Source organism: Phascolarctos cinereus, unplaced genomic scaffold (assembly GCF_003287225.1).
Source record: "Phascolarctos cinereus isolate Bilbo 61053 unplaced genomic scaffold, phaCin_HiC Scaffold_5;HRSCAF=322, whole genome shotgun sequence".
Classification (NCBI taxonomy): domain Eukaryota; kingdom Metazoa; phylum Chordata; class Mammalia; order Diprotodontia; family Phascolarctidae; genus Phascolarctos; species Phascolarctos cinereus.
Window position 1 is genome coordinate 218,714,591 of NW_027555958.1, and position 12,080 is coordinate 218,726,670.

The following is a 12,080-nucleotide window of genomic DNA, read 5'->3' on the forward strand; positions in this document are numbered from 1 at the left end:
CTACCCATCCAGTCCCAGATCTCTTGTGAGCATCATTCCCATATCCCCAACTGCCTATTAGAAATTGGATGTCCTGGAGACATCTCAAACTCAGTATGTCCAAAGCTGAACTTATCTTTCTCCTTATCAGTTCCCCAGGTTCATAGCTTTGGCATTATTCTCAGCTCTTTACTCTCTTTTATCCCACATACCCGATCACTTGCCAAATCTTGACATCTCTATCTCCCTAGAATCTCACAAATCTAATTCTCTGCTCACACAGCTCCTACCTAAATTCAAGCCCTCATCACCATTCACTTTCACTCGTTTCAGTCATGCCGGACTCCATTTAAAGTTTTGTTGGCAAAGATATTGTAGTGATTTACTATTTCCTTCTTCTACTCATTTTACAGATGAGGAAACTGAGGCAAACATGGTTAAGAGACTTGCCCAGAGTCACACAACTATTAATTGTCTGAGGTCAGATTTGAACTCAGGAAGATGAGTCTTCCTGACTTCAGACCTGGCACTCTATCCACTGTTATCACCTAGCTGCCCCTAGTTAAAAAATTAGCTAACAAAAACATTTATGATCCCTCCTAATTCCCCCCTACCACTGGAAAAAAATAAAAGAAAAATAAAACCCTCTTAACAAATATGCATAGTCGATCAAAACAAATTTCTGCATTGGTTATGTGCAAAACTGTGTGTCTCATTCTGCATATTCACGCCATCGCTTCTCATTCAGGTAGCATTCTTCATTATCAACACTCTGGAATCATGATCAGTTATTGAACTAATCATAAATCTCAAGTCTTTTAAGTCTTATTCTCTTTTTAAAAAAATGTTATTACTTGGATTCCGTGTGTTAAGTTGCTCACTTTACCTCACAAGTCCATTCTACATACTGCTGTCAAAGTAATTTTCCTTAAGTACAGATCAGACCATGTGATTTCGCTACTCGTTTAACCCTGGTGGCTTTGTATTGCTTCTAGAACAAAATATAAACTCTATTTTGCTTTAAAAACCCTTCACAACTTGACTGTAACCTATTTTTTCTTGTCTCATTATATAATCCTCCCCTCCAGTATTTTCCTATTCAGCCAAAATGGCCTTCACACTTTTCCTCACATCTGACACTTTACCTCTAGTCCTCATATATTTGTACTGATTATGCCACATGCCTGAAATGTATTACTTCCTTACCCCTGCTTGATAAAATCCCTTACTCCCTTTAAAATGAGGCTCAAGTACCATCTTCTACATTAAGTCTTTCATAATTTCCTTGTCTGCTGATTTCCTGACCCTGCTAAACTACCTGGTTCTGGAGAAGGAAATGGCAAACCACTCTAGTTATCTTTACCAAGAAAATACCAAATAGGCCATGAAGAGTAGGACATAACTAAGAAATGCCCAAACAACAGCAAACTTTTTAGTATTTAACTATTTTGCATATGTTTGTATACATTCACTTTATGTTGATGCTGCATATATATTCATATATGTGTATGTATTTTTGTCTCCTACAATAGAATATAAGCTTCTTGTAAGTAGGTATTGAGCCAGTCTTTGTACTTCTATCTCCAGTGCCTAAAAGAGTGCCTGGCACATAGTAGGCACTTAATAAATGCATGTTGATTGATTAATTCTGCTCCACTGCTTATTTACTTACTCCTTACTTACAGGATTCTAGTGGAGGATGCAGTAGATTGGAGACCACAAGACAAGATTGTATTGAGTTCTTCATCTTATGAACCTCATGAAGCAGAAATCCTCACTGTAAAGGAAGTCATGGGTCAAAATGTTAGAATCCATGAGTGCCTCAGCCACCGACACCTTGGTAAGGACTTTGACAAGGAAGAAATCAATGAACCTTTGTGACTGTATTCTTTAGCTTGCTGAAAGGATTATGTGGTTTAATAAATTGTATTGCAGACTGACCTCAGAGACTATGAATTCTAGTCTTAGCTCTCCTATCAAATCATATGAAGATTCATTATCTGGGTTGATAAATGCCATTACTTCCCTGGAAGTGATGAAAGTCATAAGATCTATATGTTGAAGATGTTAGAGATCATCTAGCTCAATTATCTCACTTTATAGAGGAAGAAACTAAGGCACAGTGGGATTAAATAATTTCCCCAAAGTCACGTAAGTCATAAGTAGCAGGTGAAAAAAAATTAATACCTTACAGTTGTATATTGTTCTTTTTTAAGTTTTTTTCCAAATACTGCAAAATATATTTTCTCATTTGAGTCTCACAATAATCCTATGATTTAGATGGATAAGTAATATTTTACTTATGGTGAAATAGACCAAAGGGAGATTATTTTTTATGCCTCATGAAAGACATTTCCCATGATTCTGTTAATTTCGCTATTTCGTATAAACATTTATATTTGAAAGGTAAATGTTGGTATTTTCGGTAACGGGAAGCTAAGAAGCAGGGGGGGGAATCCAAAAAAACCAAAAACCTTTTCCAAGGTTCAAACAGAAGTTCTGTAGCCAAACCAGAATTTAACTCCCAGCCCCTAACTTTCCAGTTCATTTTTTGGGCAGTGAATCATAAACGGAATGTTTGTTATAAATTTTTACTTACCTCTCATCACCATGAAACTGATTCTTGTGAAATATGCTTGTACAAAAGACATCTTGTTTATTGAAATGTGAATGCATTTTATTATAAAATTAATGAATTCAATACTATTCAATAAGCATTTATTGAAACAACCGTGCAAAGGAAAGGAGGTCCATACTGAGTGCTACGAGAAATTTGAAATATACATACTGACAAAGAAATACAAACTATACTCAAAACAAATGCAATGTAAATTTTATTGGAGGGAGGGATGGGTGACAATTGAGGGAATCAAGAAAGGCCTCATGGAGGTACTGACATTTGAGCTAAACCTTGGAGGGTGGATTCCAAGAGGTAGAGGTGAGGGAGGGAGAAAACTCCAGTCATGAGATGGCAGTCTATGCAAAACGCCACGGAAGCCCAATGCCACTAAGTAGGCCACAGCATAGATTATACAAGAAGGAGTAATGTGAAGTAAGTCAAGGGAGAGAGGTTAGAGCTGTACAGTGAAGAGCTTTAAATGCTAGACAAAAGAGTTTGTATTTTAACCTAGGGGTGATAGGACATTAGACAATGAACATTTTCACTAGCTGCCAATCCTTAATATTCCTAATATTCTTGTGTGAATACAAATAAAAGGAAAAATAAAAAGGCCCTGATTCAGGAAAACAAAAAGACAGCCATTAGGTACAATGAATAACTACTGTCATCAAGTAAAGGAATGATAGAAACATTTCTCTCCTTGTGGAGAAAGAAGAATATGGTTCGTTACTGGAATCTGCAACCTTAAGTCGTTTCTCCTAATTTGTGGTATGGAGGTTTTCTGTTTGTCTGTCTGTTTGTTTTTTTAAGAGTAAGAAAAAAAAAAGATAACTACATACCAAGTCCTATTGCTAAGTTCCCCTGTGTAATGAAAATTTGTCCACAGCCTAAGTTAAGTCAACAAGCATTTATTAAGCACCTACTATGTGCCAGGCACTGTGCTAAGTGCTGGAGATACAAAGAAAGGGGAAAACAATTCCTGCCTTTAAGGTGCTTACAATTGAATGAAGGGGATACAGTATGTGAACAACTATGTAGAAACAAGATAAATACTGGAAAAATTGGAGGTTATCTCAGAAGGAAGACACTAATGTTAAGGAGGACTGGGAAAGAAAGGCTTGTTGAAGAAGATAGGATTTTAGCTGAGTATTGAAGGAAGTCAAGGAAGCCAAGAGACAGAGATAAAAAGGAAGAGAACTCCAGGTAAGGGGGTCAGCCAGTGAAAAAACACAGGGTGGCAATGAAGCATCTTTTGCGAGGAACAACAAAGAAGCCAGAAATTGTTTCAATTCAGCTTTGTAGAGACCTTGCTTGGGGAGCAGTAGGTTTGCTGGTCTATTGAATGCACAAGAGGTGCACAGTGCTCTCTGTTCAAATTTAACTCTTGTTTTCTTTTTACAGCTATAAATAATTGTCTTAGTGTTGTCGCTGGCCTAGTTGATCTGGGATTCCTCATTTCCATGAAAGTGGTCAGTTGACAGTGTACAAGCAAACTCTGATGTCTAGAGCTGATATACTTAAGGAAGGAGGATGGGGACCCTACTAATTGGCTAGCTCTGCCCTGGTTTCTGGACGCCAGTTGTCAGTGACAGTACCTACCTAATTGAGAACAAATGAATTCTTGCTCTAACACACTCACTCTGATCCCAGAGACAAGTGAGCGGCCTTCTCATTTCTCAGTTGGTGCTGGTGGAGAACGCCTGAGGAAAAGCGAGCCTTAATGTGGGTAGAACTTCTGAGGGGGAGAAATGTTTTCATTTGTCAGTTTCACTGGGTCCCCAGCTGGTGATTTCCAAAATGGACTTTAAGATTGTATTATCACCCCTTGTCCCCTCTGCCACAGGAAGTTCCCATTCAATGGAAGATGGCAGGCATATTTCTCTGGCTGCTGAGGTGGGCCTCCTGACTCGAAATATAAAAATCCAGCCTGATGTTCCATGTGGTGGAAGAATGGTTGTGGGGTCCTTTCAAAAACCTAATGGAGAAGAATTTTCAGGTATGTGAAATTTCAATGGTTCAGTAATTCTAGTCACAGACTAAACTCTGACCAGGAACAGAATTTTGAGTTTCCTCATCTGGTCAGTGATGGGGCTGGACTCCATGATGCCTGGGATCTCATCCAGATCAGCAATTTTATAATTTCATTATCTTAATCTGTGCCCATTTATCAGTTTTATGTTAAAGCAATATGGCTGAGAACAAAAAGAGACATGCATTCTTAGCTCAGAGAAAGTATCTTTCTAGAGAGGCACCATGGTATTGGTGGAAAGAATGCTGGCTTTTGGGTCAGAGGTTGTTATTGTTGAGTCATTTCGGTCATGTCTGACTCTTCATGACCCCATTTGGGGTTTTCCTGGCAAAGAAACTGGAGAAGTTTGCAGTTTCCTTCAAGTATGGGAGGCCAGATTTGAGCTCACAAAGATGAGTCTTCCTGACTCCAGGCCCACCACTCTATCCACTGCACCACCTAGCTGCCCTTGAGTCAGAGGACCTAAGTTCAAATTCTGCCTCTTTCATTCGCTACCTGTATGACACTATACCTCTCTGATCCCCCTTTTTCCTCTTTTGTGAAATGGGGGCAGCAGTGGACTAGTTGACCTCTAAGGTCCCTTTCACTCTAAATCTATGGTCCTGTGAGCTTTGATTGACTGTATTGTGCAGTTTCTTCAGACTTGCAGATAACTTGAACCCTACATGGTTTCTTTGTATTCTGCTGTTTTCCCTGGCTCCTCCAGTGTCGGTGATGGCATGTTTAGAGCGTCAGTTGTCAATAAAATGTTTTCTTTCTTGCAGATTGTTTTATTTAAAGATTGATTTCACTTATTTTTAGACATAGTCCTGGAAGTTCCCTCTCAGGTCATTGATGTAGAATATCATTTAATCTTTTGCTGCCTTTCAGTCATAAGTCATTGATTAGAAATCTCCATTCTAGAGGTTAGATTCTTCCTTCGATGGTTTTTGGTGTGGGCCTATATGATGAATCTTTAACCATGTGTAAGATATGATCCAGGGCCCATTCCTAACCAAATAATCTACTTATGTATTTAGGTTCAGAGGGTGGTTGAGGCTGACCTTTGGTTTGTGGATGGACAATCCTTTGCTTAATTCAACCTAGAAAAACAATGAATGTGCACTTTGTAGTGTTCTAAAACAAAGCTCCTGTACTAGGAAAAATCTGGAATGATTGTCATAGCAAAGTATTGTTTTCTTTTATGCTATCTAATTAAATATCCACAAAATTGGATAAATGTCCATTATTTTGTAATAATTGCTAGCATGTATATAGAGCATTAAGGTTTTCAAAGCACTTTACAAATGTTATCTCTTTGCATTTAATTCTGGGAGATAGATGCTATTATTATCCACATTTCATAGATGAGGAAACTGAGACTGAGAAAGATTAAGTGACTTGCTCAAGGTCACACCCTGTATGGATCAAGCGCTGGATTTGTGCTCAGATCTATCTGATTCCAAGTTTAGCACTGTATCCATTGTGCTATCTAGTCATTTGTGATGGTTTAAATTGACCTCTGTCTTGATAGTTGGTTTTTTTTGCTACTTTTATAAATGATCTGTTATACTTAAAGTGAAAAATAATCACATTTGTGATTATTTGTGAACATTTGTGAATATCAGAAAAATCACCTTAATGAGGAAGGGAAGAAAAAGGAGTCTGATATGGAAAGGCAAATAAGACTTGCTAGGACACAGGAGGAGGGGAAGTGGAAAGGAAGAAAGAAGAATCTTCTCTTATGTGCTAGCTTAAGATGGTTTTCCTAGCCCCTTCCCAAACCCTCATTGAACTGGGAGCATATGTAAATAATTCTGGTTCTTGGTTAGGAGTATCAGGAGTTTCATCCAGAAGCCTATGAATCATTGAGCTAACAATTTGCTATAAGTGCATTTTCCAAAAGGAGAAATAGCAAAGTGGTTATGTGCAAAATCTCAGCTTAATTCTTGCTTCAGACCCCTGAGAGGATTAACAATTTGCTGGGGACTAGTTTTCAGCACTTGTTTCATACGCATCCAAGTAAAATAAACCTAACAGCAAAACTTCACCGATTTCTTCAAAAAAGTGAATTTTTACAGCAAAATTGAGACCCTAGGCATATACTAATCATTATAAAAAGGCCAAAATCCTTTGGTTAAAAAAAACAATTTTTAATTCCCTTCGACTGAAGTTGAAAAGAGGTATATTCTGCAGTCTTTTCAGTAATGTGTGGCTTACTATGGTTTTGAGGGAAAATGGAGAAAAAAGTTTCTCTTGATCTTTAGGGAAATTTTAACAATGAATTTAATATCTCTTAACTAGTTAATCAACAAATACTTATTAAGGGTCTAGTTGTCATCCACATTCAAGTAAGCCCCAGCATCTTGGCACAAGTGCGTTAATGTACACCATTTTTTACCTCCTCTGTTTTCCTCAGTTTCCTCAACTGTAAAATGGGGATCATAATAGCATCTACCTCACAGGGTTGTTATGAGAATCAAATGCGATAATGCTTGCAAACTGCTTAGCACAGTGCCTGGCACATAGTAGGCACTTAATAAATGCTTATTACCTTATTTCCTTCCTTTCCTTCTCCAATGCTTCTTGAAACATATTAGCAATGTAGTCATCTTATGTATTCATATCTCTTTCAGTCAATGGAACTGAAGACAAAGTTTATCATGTCTCCCCCTCTTCCTTTCCATCACATGAGGTTAACTCCCTAAGGTATAGTCTTGAATTACCTAACACAGCCAGGTCCAGGACTTAGCTCTTCCAAGGCCATTTGGTATAATGGAAAGAGTCCAGGATGTGAAGTCAGAAGACCTGGCTTTCCAGTCTAATTCTAATACTGTATAACCTTAAGCAAATCACTTGTATTTTCTGAGCCTCGATGTCTTTAAATTTAAAATGGGAGTAATAAATAATACCTTCACTGCCTACTTCAAAGTGTGTTCAGTTCAGTTCAATTCAATAAGCATGTACTAAGTAGCTATACTACAAGGAACTGTGCTAGGTACTGAGGCTACAAAGACAGAACCATAAATAATCCCTGTCCTCAATGAGCTCACATTCTACTGGGAAGGATGGGGTCAGGAGTGCTTTGTAAACTTTAAGGGGCTATAGAATTTGGAATCTTCATATCTACATCTATTCTAGGATTCTAGCCTAGACCTATGGACAAGTGCATGCATTACTAAAGACCCTTCCACTCCTCCCTTGTTGAGCTATTTATGAAACCTTGAGCCAGCTTTTCCAATACACTTAATTGCTCAGGTTCTGCCACTAAGAATTATTGTGCTGTACCTGAGAATGGTCTTTTTTCAGTTTTCAGTAAAATTCTTTATTTTCTGCTGCTTTTAAATCCAACTTCCCCTATACTCTTTTTTTTGGGGGGGGGTGCTATAACAATGTCTATTCTATTTTCAGGTACCCTTCAGATTTCAAATGTGGAAATCCAGAACTTTGGGTCTTTGCTGTATCCATCTATTGAATTCAATAATGTATCTTTGGGATCCTGGATCATCTCTTCTACTGTGCACCAGAGCTGTGGAGGGGGTATTCGTGTATATTCCAGTAAAAGTATCTTCTTATATGATAACATTTTGTTTGACACCATTGGCCATGGTATTGATCTAGAGGGTCAAAACCACTCTCTCATCAAGAACCTCATTGTCCTGACCAGGCAGCCACAAAGAGCAGTGGATTGGGTGACAGGAATCAAGTTGAACCAGGTAAATGATGTCAACCTCACTGGGAATGCTGTAGCAGGATCAGAGAGAATTGGCTTCCATATCAGGGGCCATAGTTGTTCGGTGGCTGAAAATCCTTGGGTTGGAAATGTGGTGCATTCTAGCCTTCATGGACTCCATCTGCATAAGGGAGATGGACTATACAACTGTACTGGTATCTCTGGTTTCCTTTCATACAAGAACTTTGATTATGGAGCCATGTTCCATGCAGAAAGCAACTTGGAGATAGATAATGTGACTCTGGTGGACAATGTTGTTGGTCTTCTTCCATTAATATATACATCCTCTGCTGAACATTGTTCCTTAAAGAAGAAACAGATAGTTCTCAGGAATTCGATCATTGTGGCCACTAGCTCTTCTTTTGATTGCATAGAAGACAGAATTAAACCTCTTTCTGCTGACTTCACATCAAGGGATCGAGCCCCAAATAATCCCAGAGGAGGTCGGGTTGGAATATTATGGCCTGGATTCACTGTGGAACCAAACCAATGGCCTCAGGATGCATGGCATAAAGTGAGGAATTATCCTTCTGTCTCAGGGATTATGAAGCTTGACGGTTAGTTGACCATGTGGGTTCACTTCAGCCACTTGGCACAAGCATTTGGGTTCATTGGGCCCCCCTCCTTAAATACCTGGTACAAGCATGGTTAATGCAATGCAATCTCATCAGTAGTTTGCCTCAAGCCTTCTGCCAGGTTGCTAGTTTGCATAAATAGTGACTGAGTTCTTATGTTCAAATGCTTTTATTCTTTCCAAGCTAGCTTCATAACTATTTTCTCATTTGTGCTTTATAACTTTGTGAAATAGGTTGGGCAAGTGGAATGACCTCCATTTTGCAAATAAGGACATAAAGACATCAACTTAACTCGCTTGCCTGAGGTCAGAAAGACAGTCATTGGTGGGACTGGGCCGAGAATCCAGGTCACTTGACTTCTACTCCTCTGCTCTTTTTCTTGGTCTAATGGGCAGATCTTTTTGTATTTTTTTTTTGCTACTGACTCACTCCAAAAATATTTAATTTTTCTATTGCTTAGTTTGTCCAATTGTAAAATAAATGAGTCAAGTCTTTGAAGAAAATGATTGCCACATGCCAATATTGATTATTCTATTTCTGTGAGTAGTAACAAAGACACATTGCAGTATTCTGATTTCTCTCAAATACTAAGTCCAGGGCTAGAAGAAGCTATTGTTTCAGTAAATTAATATTTACTGTGGCCAATAGGCCACAAGTTGGTATCTAGGTAGATAGAGAGTGGCATGTGCAATAATGAAGAATGGAGGTCAAATCCTACCTCAGATACTGCGTGACCCAAAACAAGTCACTTAATCTCTCTCAACCTCAGTTTCCTCATTGTAAGCATTAAAATCATGTATGTAAAGTACTGTGAAAACCTTAAAGCACTACATAAATGCTAGAGGTTATCATCCTCAGCATTATTGTCTTTCACTTCATAAATGAGGCCCAGAAAAGGGAAGTAACTTGTGGATGGTTACATAGGTAGTAACTAGCAGAGCTGAATGTTGCACATAGGTAATGTAACTCTTCTGTGCCATAGAGGTTTACATAGAGTGATACTGAGCAACAGTAAAAAGCCATCACGATCACAAAACGCTGGCTTGCTCCTCTTGTGGTTGATGGCTCTCATATGGTCCATATCTTATTTGTCCATTTCAGGAGTCACCTTTTCTGACTTTGTGAAGAGCTGCTATAGCAATGACTTGGATGTCTGCATTCTGCCCAATCTTGATAGCGCTGGCATCATGCCCCTAATCACAGCAGAGAGGACAAAGATGCTCAAGGTCAAAGATCAGAACAAGTTCTACTTCTCCTCGCCTAGGCTCAGGTACTGCTTTCAGCCTGTGCAAATGAAGTGATAATTTCCCAATCACATTTGAGTGGCACTAGACACCTCCCCAAATCCTTAAATATTTCAGAGGGAATACTATTATATTAGTAAGCTGTTCTGCTTAAAAAACCCAATCTTATATTTGTTAGTTTGGACCCCTCAACCCTGACTTAGAATGGTTGGGTATTTACTATGCCACCTCCCCCACTTCAATCTTCATTACCAAATTAGCCCTTTATATAGAGGAGCATTTACAAAACAGTGTGAGGAAATGTGCTGAGTATCTACTACCATACTGATCAACAGAACTTAGTTCAAACCAAAAATTTAAATCCAGACATCCAACAGGAAATCATGTTCTTATGTTGATTATATTAACTAGATAATTCCTTAGATGCAATCATGTGACCACTTCTTTAAGGTAGCTATCTTTGTTACAGATGTTTTCTGAATGGCTGGGAAAAAAATAATTGTCACAGAGTTCCATCCCTTAGGGCAAAATAAGCTATTGTCAGTCTGAAGGACCATTATTTGGGCATGGTCATTAGATGGGTACAAGGCTGCCTACTTATGACTTTGAAACATTATTCAGAGTGTGGTTTGAACAGATGTTGAACATATCATATTCCATTATTTGGCGAGTCCTTGCCTCCATGCACTAGCTCTGATGGTTTCCCACATGGCTATGAAGCAACCATAGTACAGCAGATAGAGAACTTGCTTTAGAAATCCTATGTTCACATTTGACCTTTGGCACTTACTAGCTGTGTGACCCTGAACAAATCACTTAACTTCTCAGTGCCCCAGGGGAATCTCTAAGACTTGAGATTTCAGGGCAGATGCCTGATACTGATTAGTAGAGGAAGTTTCCTTACTGGTTGTTCTTTACTAATGAAATCACAGGTTCAGTTAAAAAAAAAAAGGAAAGAAAAGAAAAGAGGAGAGGAAAGGAAAGAAAAGGAATAGAGAGAAGAAAAGAGAAAGAAGAGATGAAAAGCCCCATTAAGACTTCTGCCTGGTGATGTCAATTTAGAATTTAGCACTGGGGAAAGAAATTGTTCTTTTCATTTCCTTCTTTGTGGGAATTGAAAAGGAAAAATCACAAGGAGAGTGTTCTACTTATAACTGGGAAATCAATGTCCTTATGGTTGGCGTGAGCCATTTTAAATTCTTGAAGATGGCTAGAATCAATGAGTGAAATTGCACATTTATAATATGTATGTTGTATGTATAATAACACTTTCCCCTTTTTCCTGTGTTTGGACTAACTACTACATTTACATGAAAAGCAACTGGTCATAATAGATAGAGAGTTGTCTTCAAAACCAGGAAGACCTGGATTTGAGCCTCCTGCCTCTAACACTTCATGGGTGTGTAACCCTAAGCAAGTCAGTAGACTTCTCAGTTATCTGGTCTTCTTGCTAAGACTATAGATTGCAGAGTAGATATCCTCTTACATTGGTAGATAGAGTTTCCATATCTGAGAATTTCCTGTATCAGTGATACCACAGGTCTAATCCCTCTATCTTATTTCCTATTGAATATAGGTAGTGGTGAATTATGAAAAAAAACTTGATAATTCATTTGATTTTATATCATATATGTGGTTGGAACTATTGTATAATAATAAGCACCAAATCAAAATATATATTGTAAATTCTCTATTATCCAATGTTCTAAAAAATGAATACTCTGTTATAAGCATTTTTGTATATGCATAGTATGATAATAATGGCTATTCACTGGTTAACTTGAGATACTATAAGGGCCAGAAGTACCTTCAGAATCATGAAGAAAAGTTAAATTATTTTTCTAAGACTTTTAGTGCAAGAGTTCTTGACCTTTGTTTCAAAGACCCTTTTGACAGTGTGGAGAAGCCTATTAACCTCAGA

At 38.2% G+C, this 12,080-nt stretch overlaps 1 protein-coding gene across 1 annotated transcript in view; it reads left to right on the plus strand.

The window, feature by feature from the left end:
* The window catches only part of LOC144457583 (fibrocystin-like), a 268,575-nt gene that overhangs the window by 102,536 nt on the left and 153,959 nt on the right, over window positions 1–12,080 (plus strand). Inside the window, exons 7-10 of the mRNA XM_078155330.1 lie at window positions 1,665–1,819; window positions 4,443–4,595; window positions 8,019–8,897; window positions 10,017–10,185. Of these exons, the coding sequence (XP_078011456.1) occupies window positions 1,665–1,819; window positions 4,443–4,595; window positions 8,019–8,897; window positions 10,017–10,185 (1,356 nt within the window). The remainder of the gene's footprint in view (window positions 1–1,664; window positions 1,820–4,442; window positions 4,596–8,018; window positions 8,898–10,016; window positions 10,186–12,080) is intronic.